General features: G+C 41.3%; 3 protein-coding genes across 4 annotated transcripts; 1 reads left to right on the top strand and 2 right to left on the bottom strand.

Moving 5' to 3' along the window:
• The first annotated feature begins 650 nt into the window (after positions 1-650).
• xpa (xeroderma pigmentosum, complementation group A) lies at positions 651-4,970 on the top strand. The gene is made up of 5 exons (XM_053418439.1): positions 651-1,055; positions 1,326-1,431; positions 1,973-2,138; positions 2,454-2,571; positions 2,668-4,970. The coding sequence occupies exons 1-5, from the start codon at positions 770-772 to the stop codon at positions 2,820-2,822; spliced, it is 831 nt and encodes a 276-aa protein (XP_053274414.1). The 5' UTR covers positions 651-769; the 3' UTR covers positions 2,823-4,970.
• A 13-nt stretch (positions 4,971-4,983) lies between these two features.
• Positions 4,984-6,822, bottom strand: LOC128436643 (NAD(P)(+)--arginine ADP-ribosyltransferase 1). Its single transcript, XM_053418438.1, has 3 exons — positions 6,685-6,822; positions 6,392-6,478; positions 4,984-5,902 (listed from the first exon to the last, which is right to left on the bottom strand). The coding sequence occupies exons 2-3, from the start codon at positions 6,464-6,466 to the stop codon at positions 5,087-5,089; spliced, it is 891 nt and encodes a 296-aa protein (XP_053274413.1). The 5' UTR covers positions 6,467-6,478; positions 6,685-6,822; the 3' UTR covers positions 4,984-5,086.
• A 1,428-nt stretch (positions 6,823-8,250) lies between these two features.
• Positions 8,251-12,065, bottom strand: kpna7 (karyopherin alpha 7 (importin alpha 8)). 2 transcript variants are annotated; one of them, XM_053418825.1, is made up of 12 exons: positions 11,877-12,065; positions 11,657-11,800; positions 11,495-11,580; positions 11,092-11,260; positions 10,891-10,990; positions 10,572-10,654; positions 9,894-9,980; positions 9,634-9,810; positions 9,294-9,527; positions 8,845-9,027; positions 8,589-8,735; positions 8,251-8,403 (listed from the first exon to the last, which is right to left on the bottom strand). In XM_053418825.1, the coding sequence occupies exons 1-12, from the start codon at positions 11,940-11,942 to the stop codon at positions 8,317-8,319; spliced, it is 1,563 nt and encodes a 520-aa protein (XP_053274800.1). In that variant the 5' UTR covers positions 11,943-12,065; the 3' UTR covers positions 8,251-8,316. The 2 variants fall into 2 exon arrangements, with proteins under 2 accessions (XP_053274800.1, XP_053274801.1); XM_053418826.1 differs by having other exon boundaries at positions 11,651-11,800.
• Between the last annotated feature and the right edge of the window lie 255 nt (positions 12,066-12,320).

Consider the following 12,320-nt stretch of genomic DNA (forward strand, 5'->3'; position numbering starts at 1 on the left):
GGAAATTTCACACACCACTATGCCTTTGGAGGGATGGGTGAAGGGTTTGATTCACAAACTCTTTCAGAGTGTCAGGGGTAAACAGTGTTCTAGCCAAAGTGACTCCTTCTTCAGACACAATAAAACAAAAACAAAAACACAACATTCCTCCATGCAACTCGAGACGGCATCATTTACACCATGTTTTAAAACTTTGAAAAATCTCCAAATCTATACAGTAAAAATGTTTGATCTTCAGAATGTAGGTATTCATAGAGGTACTGAACACAGGCATATCAGTCTCTCTCTGAACTTATTGAGCAAAGTCATTTTACAGTACTTTGAAGTATCCACAAATTACCTACTTGAAGCTAAAAATGTGTGATTTTTATTTTTTTTAAATCTCATAATTTATATTTTATCAAAATAATATCCATATACATGACACAGGTAAGACAATATGTACTTAATCTTGTGAATTTAATCCAATAAATTATTTTTCAATTATTCATTTTGTAAAGGCTCCATATCAACCGTTTATTTTGAAAACCAGACGTAGGCCCACATGTGTTCTTCCTCTAACTTCGATAGAACGGCATTATACTACTAGAATCCGCCAGGGGCAGTAACGCGTCTAAGAAGTTCAGAAGAAATAAAAGAGGAAGAGACGCGGCCGGAAACATGCAGCTGTCACTTTCATAACAACAGCTCGTCTCTTTGAATGGGGCACGAGTGTTTGTTTGGTCATTTCATTCATCCTCATGTTGTGATCTGTGTGTGAGTGGACGTCATGGACCCTCCAGAATCAGAGGCGGTGGTCGCTGCTGCTCAGGACCCGGAGCTGAGTCCCAAGCCCGAGCTCTCTGCAGCGATGCGGGCGAAAATCGAGAGGAACCGGCAGCGAGCTCTGATGCTCCGCCAATCCCGACTAGCGAGCCGCCCTTTGTCCGCGGTGGAGGGCGCATCCTCGGCCAAAGTCTCCAAGATCACCGACTCCGGAGCCGGCTTCTTCATCGAGGAGGAGGAGGAGGACGGAGAGGAAGAGCACAAGTCGAGGAAGGTGGTGCATCAGCCAGGTGGGTGTTTGTGAACATAGTGTTTACATGTGTGCAGAGAAACTTTTTTGTGTGCGCGCGTTTGTGCGCGTGTGAGGGAATACAGCGTGTCGAGTGTGCAGATAAACCTTTGTTTGTTTGTTTGTGAGTGCACGTGTGTGAATACAGTGTTTACATTTGTGCAGCGAAACTTGTATGCAAGTGTGTGTGCGTGTGTATGTGTGAATACAGTGTTAATACGTTTGCAGGGAAACCTTTATGTGTGAGCATGTGTGTGTGTTTTGATTCCAGCTCCAGTGATTGCGCCAGACTACCTGGTTTGTGATGAATGTCAAAAACCATTTATGGATTCCTACCTCAGTAACAGCTTTGACCTGTCTGTGTGTGACAATTGCAGGTACACACACACAACCACACACACACACACACACAAAACTGCTGCCCTTTGTCTGACAATGAGCATGAATTCCAAATATTATAGTTTTTCCTGCAGCTTTTGGAAAAAAAGCATCTCTCCTATCATCGCAGTTGGATTTCTTGTAGTGCAGTGTTTCATCTCATTTAATGTTTCTACTTTCTACTAAATCTTACAGCACAATATTTTGTCCATGCTGTACTTGATAATTATATTTATTCTTTAATTCTTGTAAAGAAACAGGGAACAATGTAAAGCTGTTGTCGCTAGTGCAAGTGAAACTTTACATACTGTCAGGATTTTAATACTAATATTACACAATCCTATGCATGTATGATATATCTTAAAGTGTAATAAGTGATGATTGGGCACCTTTCTTCTGAAAAAGTTCTAAATATAGAAAGCAATGTTTAAAAAGTATGTATTTGAGCTTAAACCTGACGTGCACAAAAAGCTGAAACTCACACATTTTCAGACTCATAGTGTCATTTTGTCATAACAGTTTTTGCATCTTTCTCTTCAGAGACAACGAGGAGAAGCACAAACTGATCTCCAGAACTGAGGCCAAGGCACAGTACCTGCTGAAGGACTGTGACCTGGACATGCGAGAGCCTCCGCTCAGGTGTATACTGAAGAAGAACCCACACAACCCAACCTGGGGCGACATGAAGCTCTACCTCAAAGTACAGGTGTGTGCGTGTGTGTATGAGACTGAAACCTGAGTTTCTCGTGGTTCATTATGATCTTAAATGTAATGTGGTAGATTGTAACCAGTCTAAATAAGAAAATCCTAATTTATATATAATAACACTATGCTGTTTTATTAATTAACAATTAATTGTAGACATGACATATCAGTTCTACATGATGGAACAAATTTCCAGTTCCAGTTTTCTTGCTAAGTAGACCAAAATCAAATCCCTCATCATTCTGTGAGGCTTTCTTGTCCCATCTATGCCTCAATGAGTGTGTCTTATGTGTTCGTATGAATGTGTTCACCCCAGGTGGAGAAGAGATCAATGGTGGTGTGGAGTTCGGAGGAGGCTCTCGAGGAGGCCAAGGAGACGAGAGAAGAGAACCGAGAGGTGCAGAAACAAAAGCGCTTCAACAAGAAGGTCAAAGGTCAGTACACTGTTTGAAACAAAACTCTCAAATGACAACTCACTTACGCTGTGCGTGGTTTTAACATCACCGTGTGTGTGTTTGTGTTTGTGTCAGAGCTGCGTCGGGCGGTGAGGAGCAGCATGTGGACCAAAGACACCAGCGTGCACCAACACCAGTATGGACCAGAAGAGGTGGTGGATCTGGAGGAGGACCTCTACAAGAAGACCTGCACCACCTGTGGACATGAACTCTCCTATGAGAAGATGTAGACACAAACACACACACACACACACACACACACACACACACACACACACACACACACACACACACACTCTGAGACTGTTACAGGTGCTTCTGGGGGGAACCATACCACTCCTCTTTATTACTTTTTCCATTTCTTGAATAAAACGTTCCATCCTCATCACATACAAGGGGCCAACATCACTCTGGTGTGTGACGCATGCCTTTTTCAGTTCAGTAGGGATTTCTATGTGAAATGGTTGTTACTCAGTGGTGGCTCTAGCCTGTATGGCTCCCTGGGTGAACCCCACCCCCTACAGCTAAATCAAAATCAAAATTCTATCCTATATCAAAACAGATTTCATTGCCTTTGTTCAGGTAAGTTAATGATACTGCAACACTTTTCTTCGAGAGTGAGAAAAAGGACTGATGAAGTCACTCATATCCGGTTGCTATGGGCCATTTAAACATCTACCAACAGTTGAACGCCAATTTTATGGATCACTATTTTAACCACACTGAGCTGCTTTTGACTGTGAGATCTTCTCAGCAGGTAGAAGTCTGCCTATCTCACGATCTACAACCAGCATACTCCCTCCAACAAGATTGATTGAGCCATACGACCCACATGTCATTGACGTGACGTGCCACTGAGTGATAGAAAATCCATTGTGCAACATGCTGTTACTCATCTCAGCGTAAACGTTGATTCAGAGAAGCTGTTGATATTTTTAGATCTAACTTAGAAGACTGCCTTTTTTTAGCTCGCTGCCTGTTGCTTCACTTCCTGTTAGGAATCCCCTTTCATGATGGGCAAATGAAGGAAAGCGTTTTGAAAATGCAGTCTTAACAAAAGCTGTGGATTGTGGGGCTCACTCACAAGTTTAGTACAAAATACGTGAATTTTGATTTGATTATTTTGAATTGATTTAGATCATATTTTAGTTTTAATTTCATGTATTTCGGCTCTGGCTGATCCAGATGGCCTGAAAGATTTCAGTCATATGTGCTGTGATGTCTCCATCATTATATCAAGGCTGAAGGTTAAATCATTACTTGTCCTCTGCCTTATTCACCTGGATTGAATTAGGTCATAATTCATATATCACAGTGGCTTAATAGTCGATTAGGTTCCTCTGCCAAGCACCATGTGCTCAATAACTTCCAGATGAGGTGTCATCCATCCCAGGACAGGGGATGTAGTGGTGCATAGACCTAAGTCTGGTCTGAAGTTGCTGGGAAATAGTTCAGACATGAGGTCAGACTATTTTATTTCTCTGAATGAATGTTCAGTTTCAGCTGTAAAGAAATAGACTTATTGTCCTGATGTGGAGTCCTGACTTATTGTCCTGATGTGGAGAAGATACGATATGCTGTTTGCTCAGGAGATATTTTTAACCTTTCAAAAGACTAATTCAAGACTAGATCAGAAATAAGCTTGTCTGACATCCTTGTAAATATATTTTTTACATAATAGAAAAGTTGTAGAAAAGTTCAATTATAAGTAACAAAATCTAAAAATCATGAATTAAAATCAGAAGTGTTTTTTGGGGGTATCTTCTTTTTGCAAAGATGTTTTTAAAAGAAGCAAACATACGTTTTTGTCTTAGAACCTGTTTATTAAGGTCAGAGATGTGCTGTCAGGTGTAGGGTGATCCTTTTCATAGCTGTGTATTGTAAGTAAAAATATTCTCTTTTTCTATTTATATCATTTGAGACATTTGTTTTATTTACAGAATTATTTGTATATCCTGTTTTTGTAATTTAAAGTGAAAATGTAATTTTCAAGACTCAAGAATTTCTATGTAATATCAAGACTTAAGGGACTAGGAATGTTTTTTGGAATGTGGTTCCTCAAATTTAATACTTATTCTCACGTTCCCTTTCGAATTCCCAACTTATTGCCCCACAGTGTTCAAAAGAGCAAATAAGCCAGTATGTCATTTGCAGAAGTTTTACTTTTGTCATACTTCATCTTTTGTAAAATGATTGTAAATGTTAGTTTCAGCTTTCTCTCAACTTTAATGCCATAATGGATGATAGGTCCTTAAAGTGCTGATCTACAATTGAAGCGTGATAATGTAAAAATATCAAAAGTTGGATAACTAAATGCCTTTGAAAAGATGAAGTCTTCTGATGTTTAAGTCATAAATAAACTTGAAGTCTTAAAAGTGTTTTTAATAAGTTTTAATAAATAAATTCAGCACAGTGAAGCATAAGAATGTTGACTGGTGGAGACTGTGGCTCATGGTGACAGAAATTATACAGACAAATGTTAACATTGCAAATGTCAAAGGTCCAGAGCCTGACAGTTGAGGCTGCTGTAAACTCCTGCCGTCTCAAGCTTGAAGTAAACATCACATTGTAAGTCATTCTCTCCCGACATGTCCACCTCGACTATGTTGAACATCTCATACGGAGGAATCAGTACTTCATCCTCGTCCGAGTCAAACTCTGAATAGGACTTGAGGTAGGCGCCGAAGCACGTCTTTATCTCAAAGCAGGTCCTTTGTCCAAACTGGCGCAGGTTCTTGTTGAGGGAGCTGGAGGCAAAGGAGCCGAAGCGCATGGTTTGTCCAGCTTCCCCGCTGAAGAGCCGTTTGCTCCTGCGGTAGGTGGTGTAGCAGCTCCTTTGGTTGAGCTTCAGGAGCCGGATGGCGTCCGACAACAGGAAGTGAAGAGCATGGAATTCGAACGACCTCCTGTAGGAAGCCTTTCCCGTGCGGACTGCTCGATTCAAGTTGTCATAGGACCCTGCTGTGTAGGCACACAGGGCCCTGAAGTGATTCCAGGACAAATGGTCGTAGATGTCCTTGGTACTCATGGCTCTCAGGGCACAACGTTTTGTGTATGCAGTGTGTAGACCTTGTCCGATGCTCCTTGGCAGGTAGTGGCGTTTCACCTTGATGAGCATCTTCTGGGCACAGCCGTAATACATGTCATCCACAGAGTCCAGGGACAAGCTCAAGGGGATTGTGTTGAGGGTGAGCAGGCCTGAGGCTCCAGAGGCTTTCAGGGAGGGAATTGAGATGGTGTGGGTGGAGACATTCTGAACCTTTACAGGAGCTTCTGGGGCTGAAGATGGGACCATCGTCTGAACAGGCAGCTGTTGAAAACAATACATGCAGTTTAACTGCAGTTTAACTGCATTTTAATTTTCTAATTCCATTTAAACCAGGATGTTCAAAGGCATCAACTCCAGTCATTACTTCAACCAAAGAGGTTATGTTTTCATATGCATTTGTTTGTTAGCAGGATAACATAAAAACTACTTGATAAAAGGATGCGATATGGGTCAGGGAAGAACCCATTCTTCAACATAGTGAGATGCATTTAACATTTAGGTTGATTAATGAAATGTTAGCAAATAATGAATGGATCTTGTTGAAAAAAAAAACAAGTATGTTAAGGGGACTGATATTTGATTGGTGCAGGTCCATAAAAAAAAAATCTGGGTTTAGGTGTATTTAGTTTTACAAGAGGATTGGCAGACGTATGCACTCTATCGAGTACCATTCTACTTTCAAGAGTCTAAGAGTTGTTCAGATACCCACGTTTTTATGATAGTGTGTATTCTGTATGCATCTATATTTACCATCTTTGCATCAAGTGGTCTTGTCTTCATACAGAGGCAGCAGAGGACAATAAACAACATGTTAACCATCAACATGATTGGCAGAGCCTAAGAAAAAGAACAAGTCAGTTTAGTTTGTGCCCATTTACAGGATACAAAGGCATTCTGTAAGGGAATAATAATTCCTTATAGTAATACCTTTTTTATTGTTCGACAGAATTTGAATTGAGAACAAAATATTAAAACCCATACAATAACATTAAAAAAAATTCTTATGGTTTTAGCAAATAATAAATAATTGTATTTGATCTTACCAGATAGTGGTGCAGCAGGTGCTGTGACCGTCAGAGCCAGTGAGAGGTTTAGTCTGGAAGGTGCCACTTCGTCTTCTTATATCAGAACCGATGTGGGTGTGTAAAGTAGAACAGCAACATCAGGGTGTTAAACCCTCCACCCTGTGAATCAAAATCTCCACTCCTGCTTTTACAGAGGATTTCCCCAGAATCTTTTGAGAAATCAGCATTACAGTTCCTCTCGATTTCATCATCTTAAAAAATGTAAGTTGCAGGGTTGAGGGGTCACTTCCCCCCAAATTCCAAGAAGACCCTTTTATCCAAAATGGGACATACCCAAGCAGATGGTTTTAGTTTTACTTGCCCAAGTTGAGAACTGAGTCTAAGAGAAACACTTCCAACAAACATTATGCTGACTGTTCTCAGGGACAGATCAATAGATGAATGGAAGGCAGATGTCAGGCATCTCCTGGTCTCGACAAAATATTGGAAACAATTCATGTAGCTTGAAACATGTGACGTTTTGTAGTTCAGAGGAATTTTTGGAAAGCTGTAAACCCTCGCTTTTCCATCTGATAACAGTTCACAGGTGTATCACCATTTAAACTGATCCAATAAAGAGATTAGATAAGAAACTTGCAGATTAAATCATTTATGTTGCTCTTGGTAGTTCGGCTACTAACACTTATCTTCTAGACAGAATAATATAGCAGGTGGCACAACAGTTTGTGTAATATGTTCCCCTAATTATTTTTTGTGGAAGCAGAAAAATCCATTTGTCTTTACTTAAAGTGGAAAAAGTGAGTTTCATCACAGAAAACTGAAAAGACCCAGACTCACCCTTCTGGTGAAATACATGACAAACCAAGTGTGCTCATCTTTTGATAGGGAAGTCCCTTCATAAGTCAGAGAGCAGAAAAGTAATGCGAGTAATTTAACTTAGTTCTGTGCCTGTACAAGTAACCAGTTAATGGTGGTAGACATCCAACTGTAGATATCTGGAATATATTTGGAAGCTTTTGAATAAACCCATTTAGAGAGGCATGTTCACTGGTGCTGAAAATCTTTGGTAATGTCACATAAAAGTAGAGTCGACTAACTTTGGTCATTCAGGGATATAGTGCTGGTGAACCTTTGGTTAAAGGTTTTCGTTTAACCATTAATGAGGTCAGGATGGTGCAATGTGGATCAACAGGGCAGTGGATTAAGGACAGGAAAGAAAAAAAGTAGTTCATTTTTACCAGTTGCACATATAAACTGCAATAACCTCCAATCAAAGGAAACAGTCAGTGAATGAGGAAGTATCATTTAACCACAAGGGCAATACAGAATTTCATTAGAATTCCAGGTTTGTGCCACTTACCAAAACATTGACATTTATTGAACTAAAGGCATCGGTTCTCTGATCAGTACAATTTAAAAAGGTTTGTTCATTTTGTTAACCTATTGTCCTCCAGATTCAGTTCAATTGCGACAGGATCTGTTTAAAATAAATTAATCAAATAGAGTAGTGAAGAGCTGATCAATCTACTTACACATCTGCTTTAACAGTTTGTCCCCAGTACCACTCAAAAACAACAAGGACTGTACTGCAAATCCTTTATTTTATAGTCAACATTTAAATAAAACACTTACAATAGGAATGTCATGAGTTTAAAATTCAAAGGTCTTTTGAACATCAGGGCACTCAAATACAAATGCATCACTGGTTGTGTCCACCTTGACGCCATCAATCTCATCCTAGAATGCAAAAAATAAAATAGTCATCACAAAATTGCAAACAAAGACATTACTGTAAGCCTTTCTGCAAAGAGTTCTACCTCACCTTTCAATAGAAATGAAGGCCTATACATTTAAACAATAAGCTTATTCATCAAGTTGCAAAAATGTTTAGTCTTTTTTTAGATACACATTTGTCCACTTACTTCAGCAAAGTACTTCCCTATAAGGCTGTGTGCAGCCTGGTACACCATATCATTGTCATGGTTCTGCAGCAACTCAATACGATCCAGTCCTCCCAGCTCTTCAACCAACAGGCTCAGTTTCTCTGTCTCACCGAGCTTCTCTGCTGCCTGAAAAAAGGAAATGCAAACAGACCATATTCAAGTCCTCAATGGATCCAACTGTAGGATGTTTTAGACCAATTAGCAGCAGCGTTAATTTGCCCCCCCCCCTGCTCACCATGAACATGTTATTGATGGCATCCAGTATGACCAGAATGACTTTAGCATCCTTGACCTGCAGCAGGTTGATTATTGCCTCCAGAGCTCCACTCTGCACCAGAGCAACCACCTGCTCCACAGTGCCCCCGCTGGTGAAGTTAGTCACTGCCCACACTGCCTCCCTTTGAGTCTTGAAGTCTCCCTGAGAAGAGATAGACCACACCCTTCGGATCTGCTCACATTTGTGACCCAACTACATCTTGCGTGTGCTTCCATCGGCTTTAGCAGTGGTTATTTTAAACATCTAGTAAACTTGACCATGCAACTAAACCAGCCTGTACAAACAGCAGGACCCTGAAACAGAGGCAGATGAATGAGCTCTACGCATTTTACCAATTTTTAGGAAATTCCAATCCATAGTTATTCGAATAGAAATGCCCGCCACGTGCAAGGTTCATATTTACTCACATTTCTAAGCTGTTCAACCAGAGGGGGGAGCAGTCCACAGGTGATGACCTGTTGGATTTGCTTACAGGGACCTGCAGCGATGTTTGACAGTGCCCACGCTGCCTCCTTCTGCACACTGGCCTTATTGTGCCTCATCAGTTGAGGTAGGGTGCTCAGAACCCCAGCATCGATCACCGCCTGGGTCTGCAGGTCGGAGCCGCTCACAATGTTGCCGATGGAGCGGAGAGCCGGGGTCTGGACAGCAGAAGTTACAAATCGGCTCACTTGCAGGTAGTAACAGGACTGTGGATATTTAGTATTTGATGACACTTGGGAAGTTTAAGTTGTTTAAACACACTACCATGACACTGAGCTCCTCGTGGCTCATGAGCTCCACCAGCCGAGCGACGATACCAGTTCTCACAACTACATCGATACGATCGTTGTCGCCATCTGAGAGGTAGGAGATCGCCCAGCATGCATCAGACAAGACGTCCTTGTCACTGAGATAGAGCAGCTGGATCAGAGAGGGAAGCATCTGAAGGACAATTACAGAAAAGCAGTCAGCTCATCGTTCCCTTCCTGGAGTGATAGTGTCAGGACCACGCTGCGGTTACTCACCTGTAGGACTGCAGACAAGGGAGGAAATGGATTCTTATTTCGGCACAAGTTGGATAATGTCCATGTTAGGTTACGCAGGTAGCCAACCTGGGGGGATACATCAGTAACAGGATTATACAACAGCAACATTCAGACATCTACCTCATATAGAGGGCATCTAGCACATGTTACGGTGGTGGAGTAACCACTGCATGTGGACACTTTAAGCCCTTTGTGGTAACATTTGAATGAAGCGATGTCACTGAAGTCAGATTCAGTTGGGATGAGTGCAAGTTTCAAATTAAAATAAAAAACATGGGATAAATGTACATTTCCATATCAGGCTAATGACTCAAGGCTATATGGGCCACATCTGAATTTGTCCCAGGCAATATTCACTATGGGGAAAATATGCACCTCCACAAGTGGGATGAGGAATAAATAAAAAAATATTGTTCAATTCCCAATTTGTCTCTTAGTTTAAAAATGTTTAGAGTACTATGCTAATTGGTAATTACTTCCATGTGTAGGCCTAGAAATAACAATTCTGTACCTGCACATGTCAAACATGTGGTTTAAAACCTCTCAGGGTTAGTAGAGCGGTTTAAAGCACTTGACAGTACCCTTCAGGATAAAGTGGTCAGTTTCGTTTAAAAAAAAAAAAAAAAAAAAAAAGCATCTTGTGAAATTTGGACTTACTGGTGTGTCCGGGCAGATGCGGGCCAGCAAGGCTGGGACGACACTACATTCAATCAGGATGTCCCGATAAGATGCACCGTCACCTGTGAAGATTAGTACAGAAAACCTCAGTGAAAGATCTAGACTCCACTTTTATCAGACGCTTATTTCAGCACTGAGCTTAAAACAGACCACATTACCATCTGGAAGAGAATTCACTTGGATATGTTCCAAGGTAAGGTAAATAATCTCTGTAACCCCTTACCATTTTTCCTGATAGATCCCAGTTTTATTTATTTCAATAACAGTGATATGACACCAATTCAAATTAGGATTTTACCTGCAATGTTTCCTAGAGCCCACACAGCCTGTTCACTGATGTGCAACAGTGGTGAGGCCAGCAGGGAGATAAAAGCTGGCACAGCCCCATGTTCCACCACCTGAGGATGGAAATCCATACTTAAGTTTATTATCAAAGTGACATCAGTACCAAATGAAGGGTCATGAGAACCCAAGACCGTTGTCTCAGAAGGTGTGACACCTGTTGTGTGTGCCAAGATGTTCCAGAGGCAATGTTAGTCAGAGCCCAAGCAGCCTCAAACTGCAGAGTCGACTCATCGTCCATAGACAGGAAGGACACAAAGTGGGACAGCAGACCAGCATCTATGATCTCCTTCAGAGGCGGGTTACGCTCCTGAGAAAGCAGCTTCCTGTGGAGAGGGCACAGATGTTTACTTGAACTATTTACATTATACTTTAGTCTTCTCTTCATATTGGTTTCAATTGATCTGACAGATATTTTTAAGATGCATCTTTGGTCAGTGTCAGAAAGCAAAATAATGTGATACAATTCTAACAAATGGTACAGTTATCAAGGTGTTGTCTTGGATACTAGATGGGACAAACATTAGACAATCGATTGTAAAATCATCATGGTGGCTCACCTGGCTGCCTGGCAGCCTCGGGTTTGAGACTCCCTGCAGTCACTGTTCACATCTTTGACGATCTCCTCAATGGATACATACGCGACCTATAAGACAGGCAAACAGTTAGTGTCAGCATTAGTGTGCATTCACTCAGTTGTGGAGGGGTTTCTGTGCACTAACTTTGTCGTTGGAGATGGAATCGGGAGAAATAGCCTCCTCGTCCGGAAGAGAGGACAGCGTTATGTTTCGCCTCTTCAGGAAGCTCTCATTCTTGTTAGCTTTGCGCAGCTCCACGCACACAGAGATCCTTTTCTCTCGCAGTTTCTGCAAGTGGACGAGACGCAATGTCGTTATCATGAATTAAAAACGCACCGCGCTTGAAAACTAAACACAAACTTACCGCTGGATCTTTGCCCTTGTTTTTGAATTTCGAGATGCGCTCATCGACGACGTTCTTGGTCGGCATGGTGAACTTTTACGCACGGTGCAAGCGTCGGAGCTGCTTCAGTCACACTGTTGAAATGTGAGTGAAACTTTCCTCTGGGTCGTTATAAGCAGCAGAGCAGCTTCAGGTGAATACAATCTGCTGTGATTGGAGTAACAGCCATATTGGTTCATCCACAGGCACGTGTGTGATCTGACACCAAGTCACCAAAACCTTCTCAAGTTCCCTCAAGCGCCAGGTAAAGCTGACACGTGTTCACGTGTTCATCCTCCGTCTTTCCAGTGAAAACAACAAAGCAATGAATTAAATCATGAGTTAAATTTAATGATTTACCTCTAACAGCCCAACCCTACTTTTTAAATCACATTTATGTATCATTATTAAAATTATTATTATTAT

The sequence above is a fragment of the Pleuronectes platessa genome, chromosome 3, assembly GCF_947347685.1.
Source record: "Pleuronectes platessa chromosome 3, fPlePla1.1, whole genome shotgun sequence".
Classification (NCBI taxonomy): Eukaryota; Metazoa; Chordata; class Actinopteri; order Pleuronectiformes; family Pleuronectidae; genus Pleuronectes; species Pleuronectes platessa.

Excerpts from the sequence above, each read along its gene's own strand:
- LOC128436643 (XM_053418438.1), bottom strand. The coding sequence starts at position 6,466 with ATGTTGATGGTTAACATGTTGTTTATTGTCCTCTGCTGCCTCTGTATG. Across the intron at positions 5,903-6,391 it reads GACCACTTGATGCAAAGATG|CTGCCTGTTCAGACGATGGT; the intron begins GTAAATATAGAT and ends TGTTTTCAACAG.
- xpa (XM_053418439.1), top strand. The coding sequence starts at position 770 with ATGGACCCTCCAGAATCAGAGGCGGTGGTCGCTGCTGCTCAGGACCCG. Across the intron at positions 1,432-1,972 it reads TCTGTGTGTGACAATTGCAG|AGACAACGAGGAGAAGCACA; the intron begins GTACACACACAC and ends CTTTCTCTTCAG. Across the intron at positions 2,139-2,453 it reads AGCTCTACCTCAAAGTACAG|GTGGAGAAGAGATCAATGGT; the intron begins GTGTGTGCGTGT and ends TGTTCACCCCAG.
- kpna7 (XM_053418826.1), bottom strand. The coding sequence starts at position 11,942 with ATGCCGACCAAGAACGTCGTCGATGAGCGCATCTCGAAATTCAAAAAC. Across the intron at positions 11,581-11,650 it reads TCTCCAACGACAAAGTTAGT|GTCGCGTATGTATCCATTGA; the intron begins GCACAGAAACCC and ends CCTGTCTTATAG. Across the intron at positions 9,528-9,633 it reads ACGAGGAGCTCAGTGTCATG|ACCCCGGCTCTCCGCTCCAT; the intron begins GTAGTGTGTTTA and ends TCTGCTGTCCAG.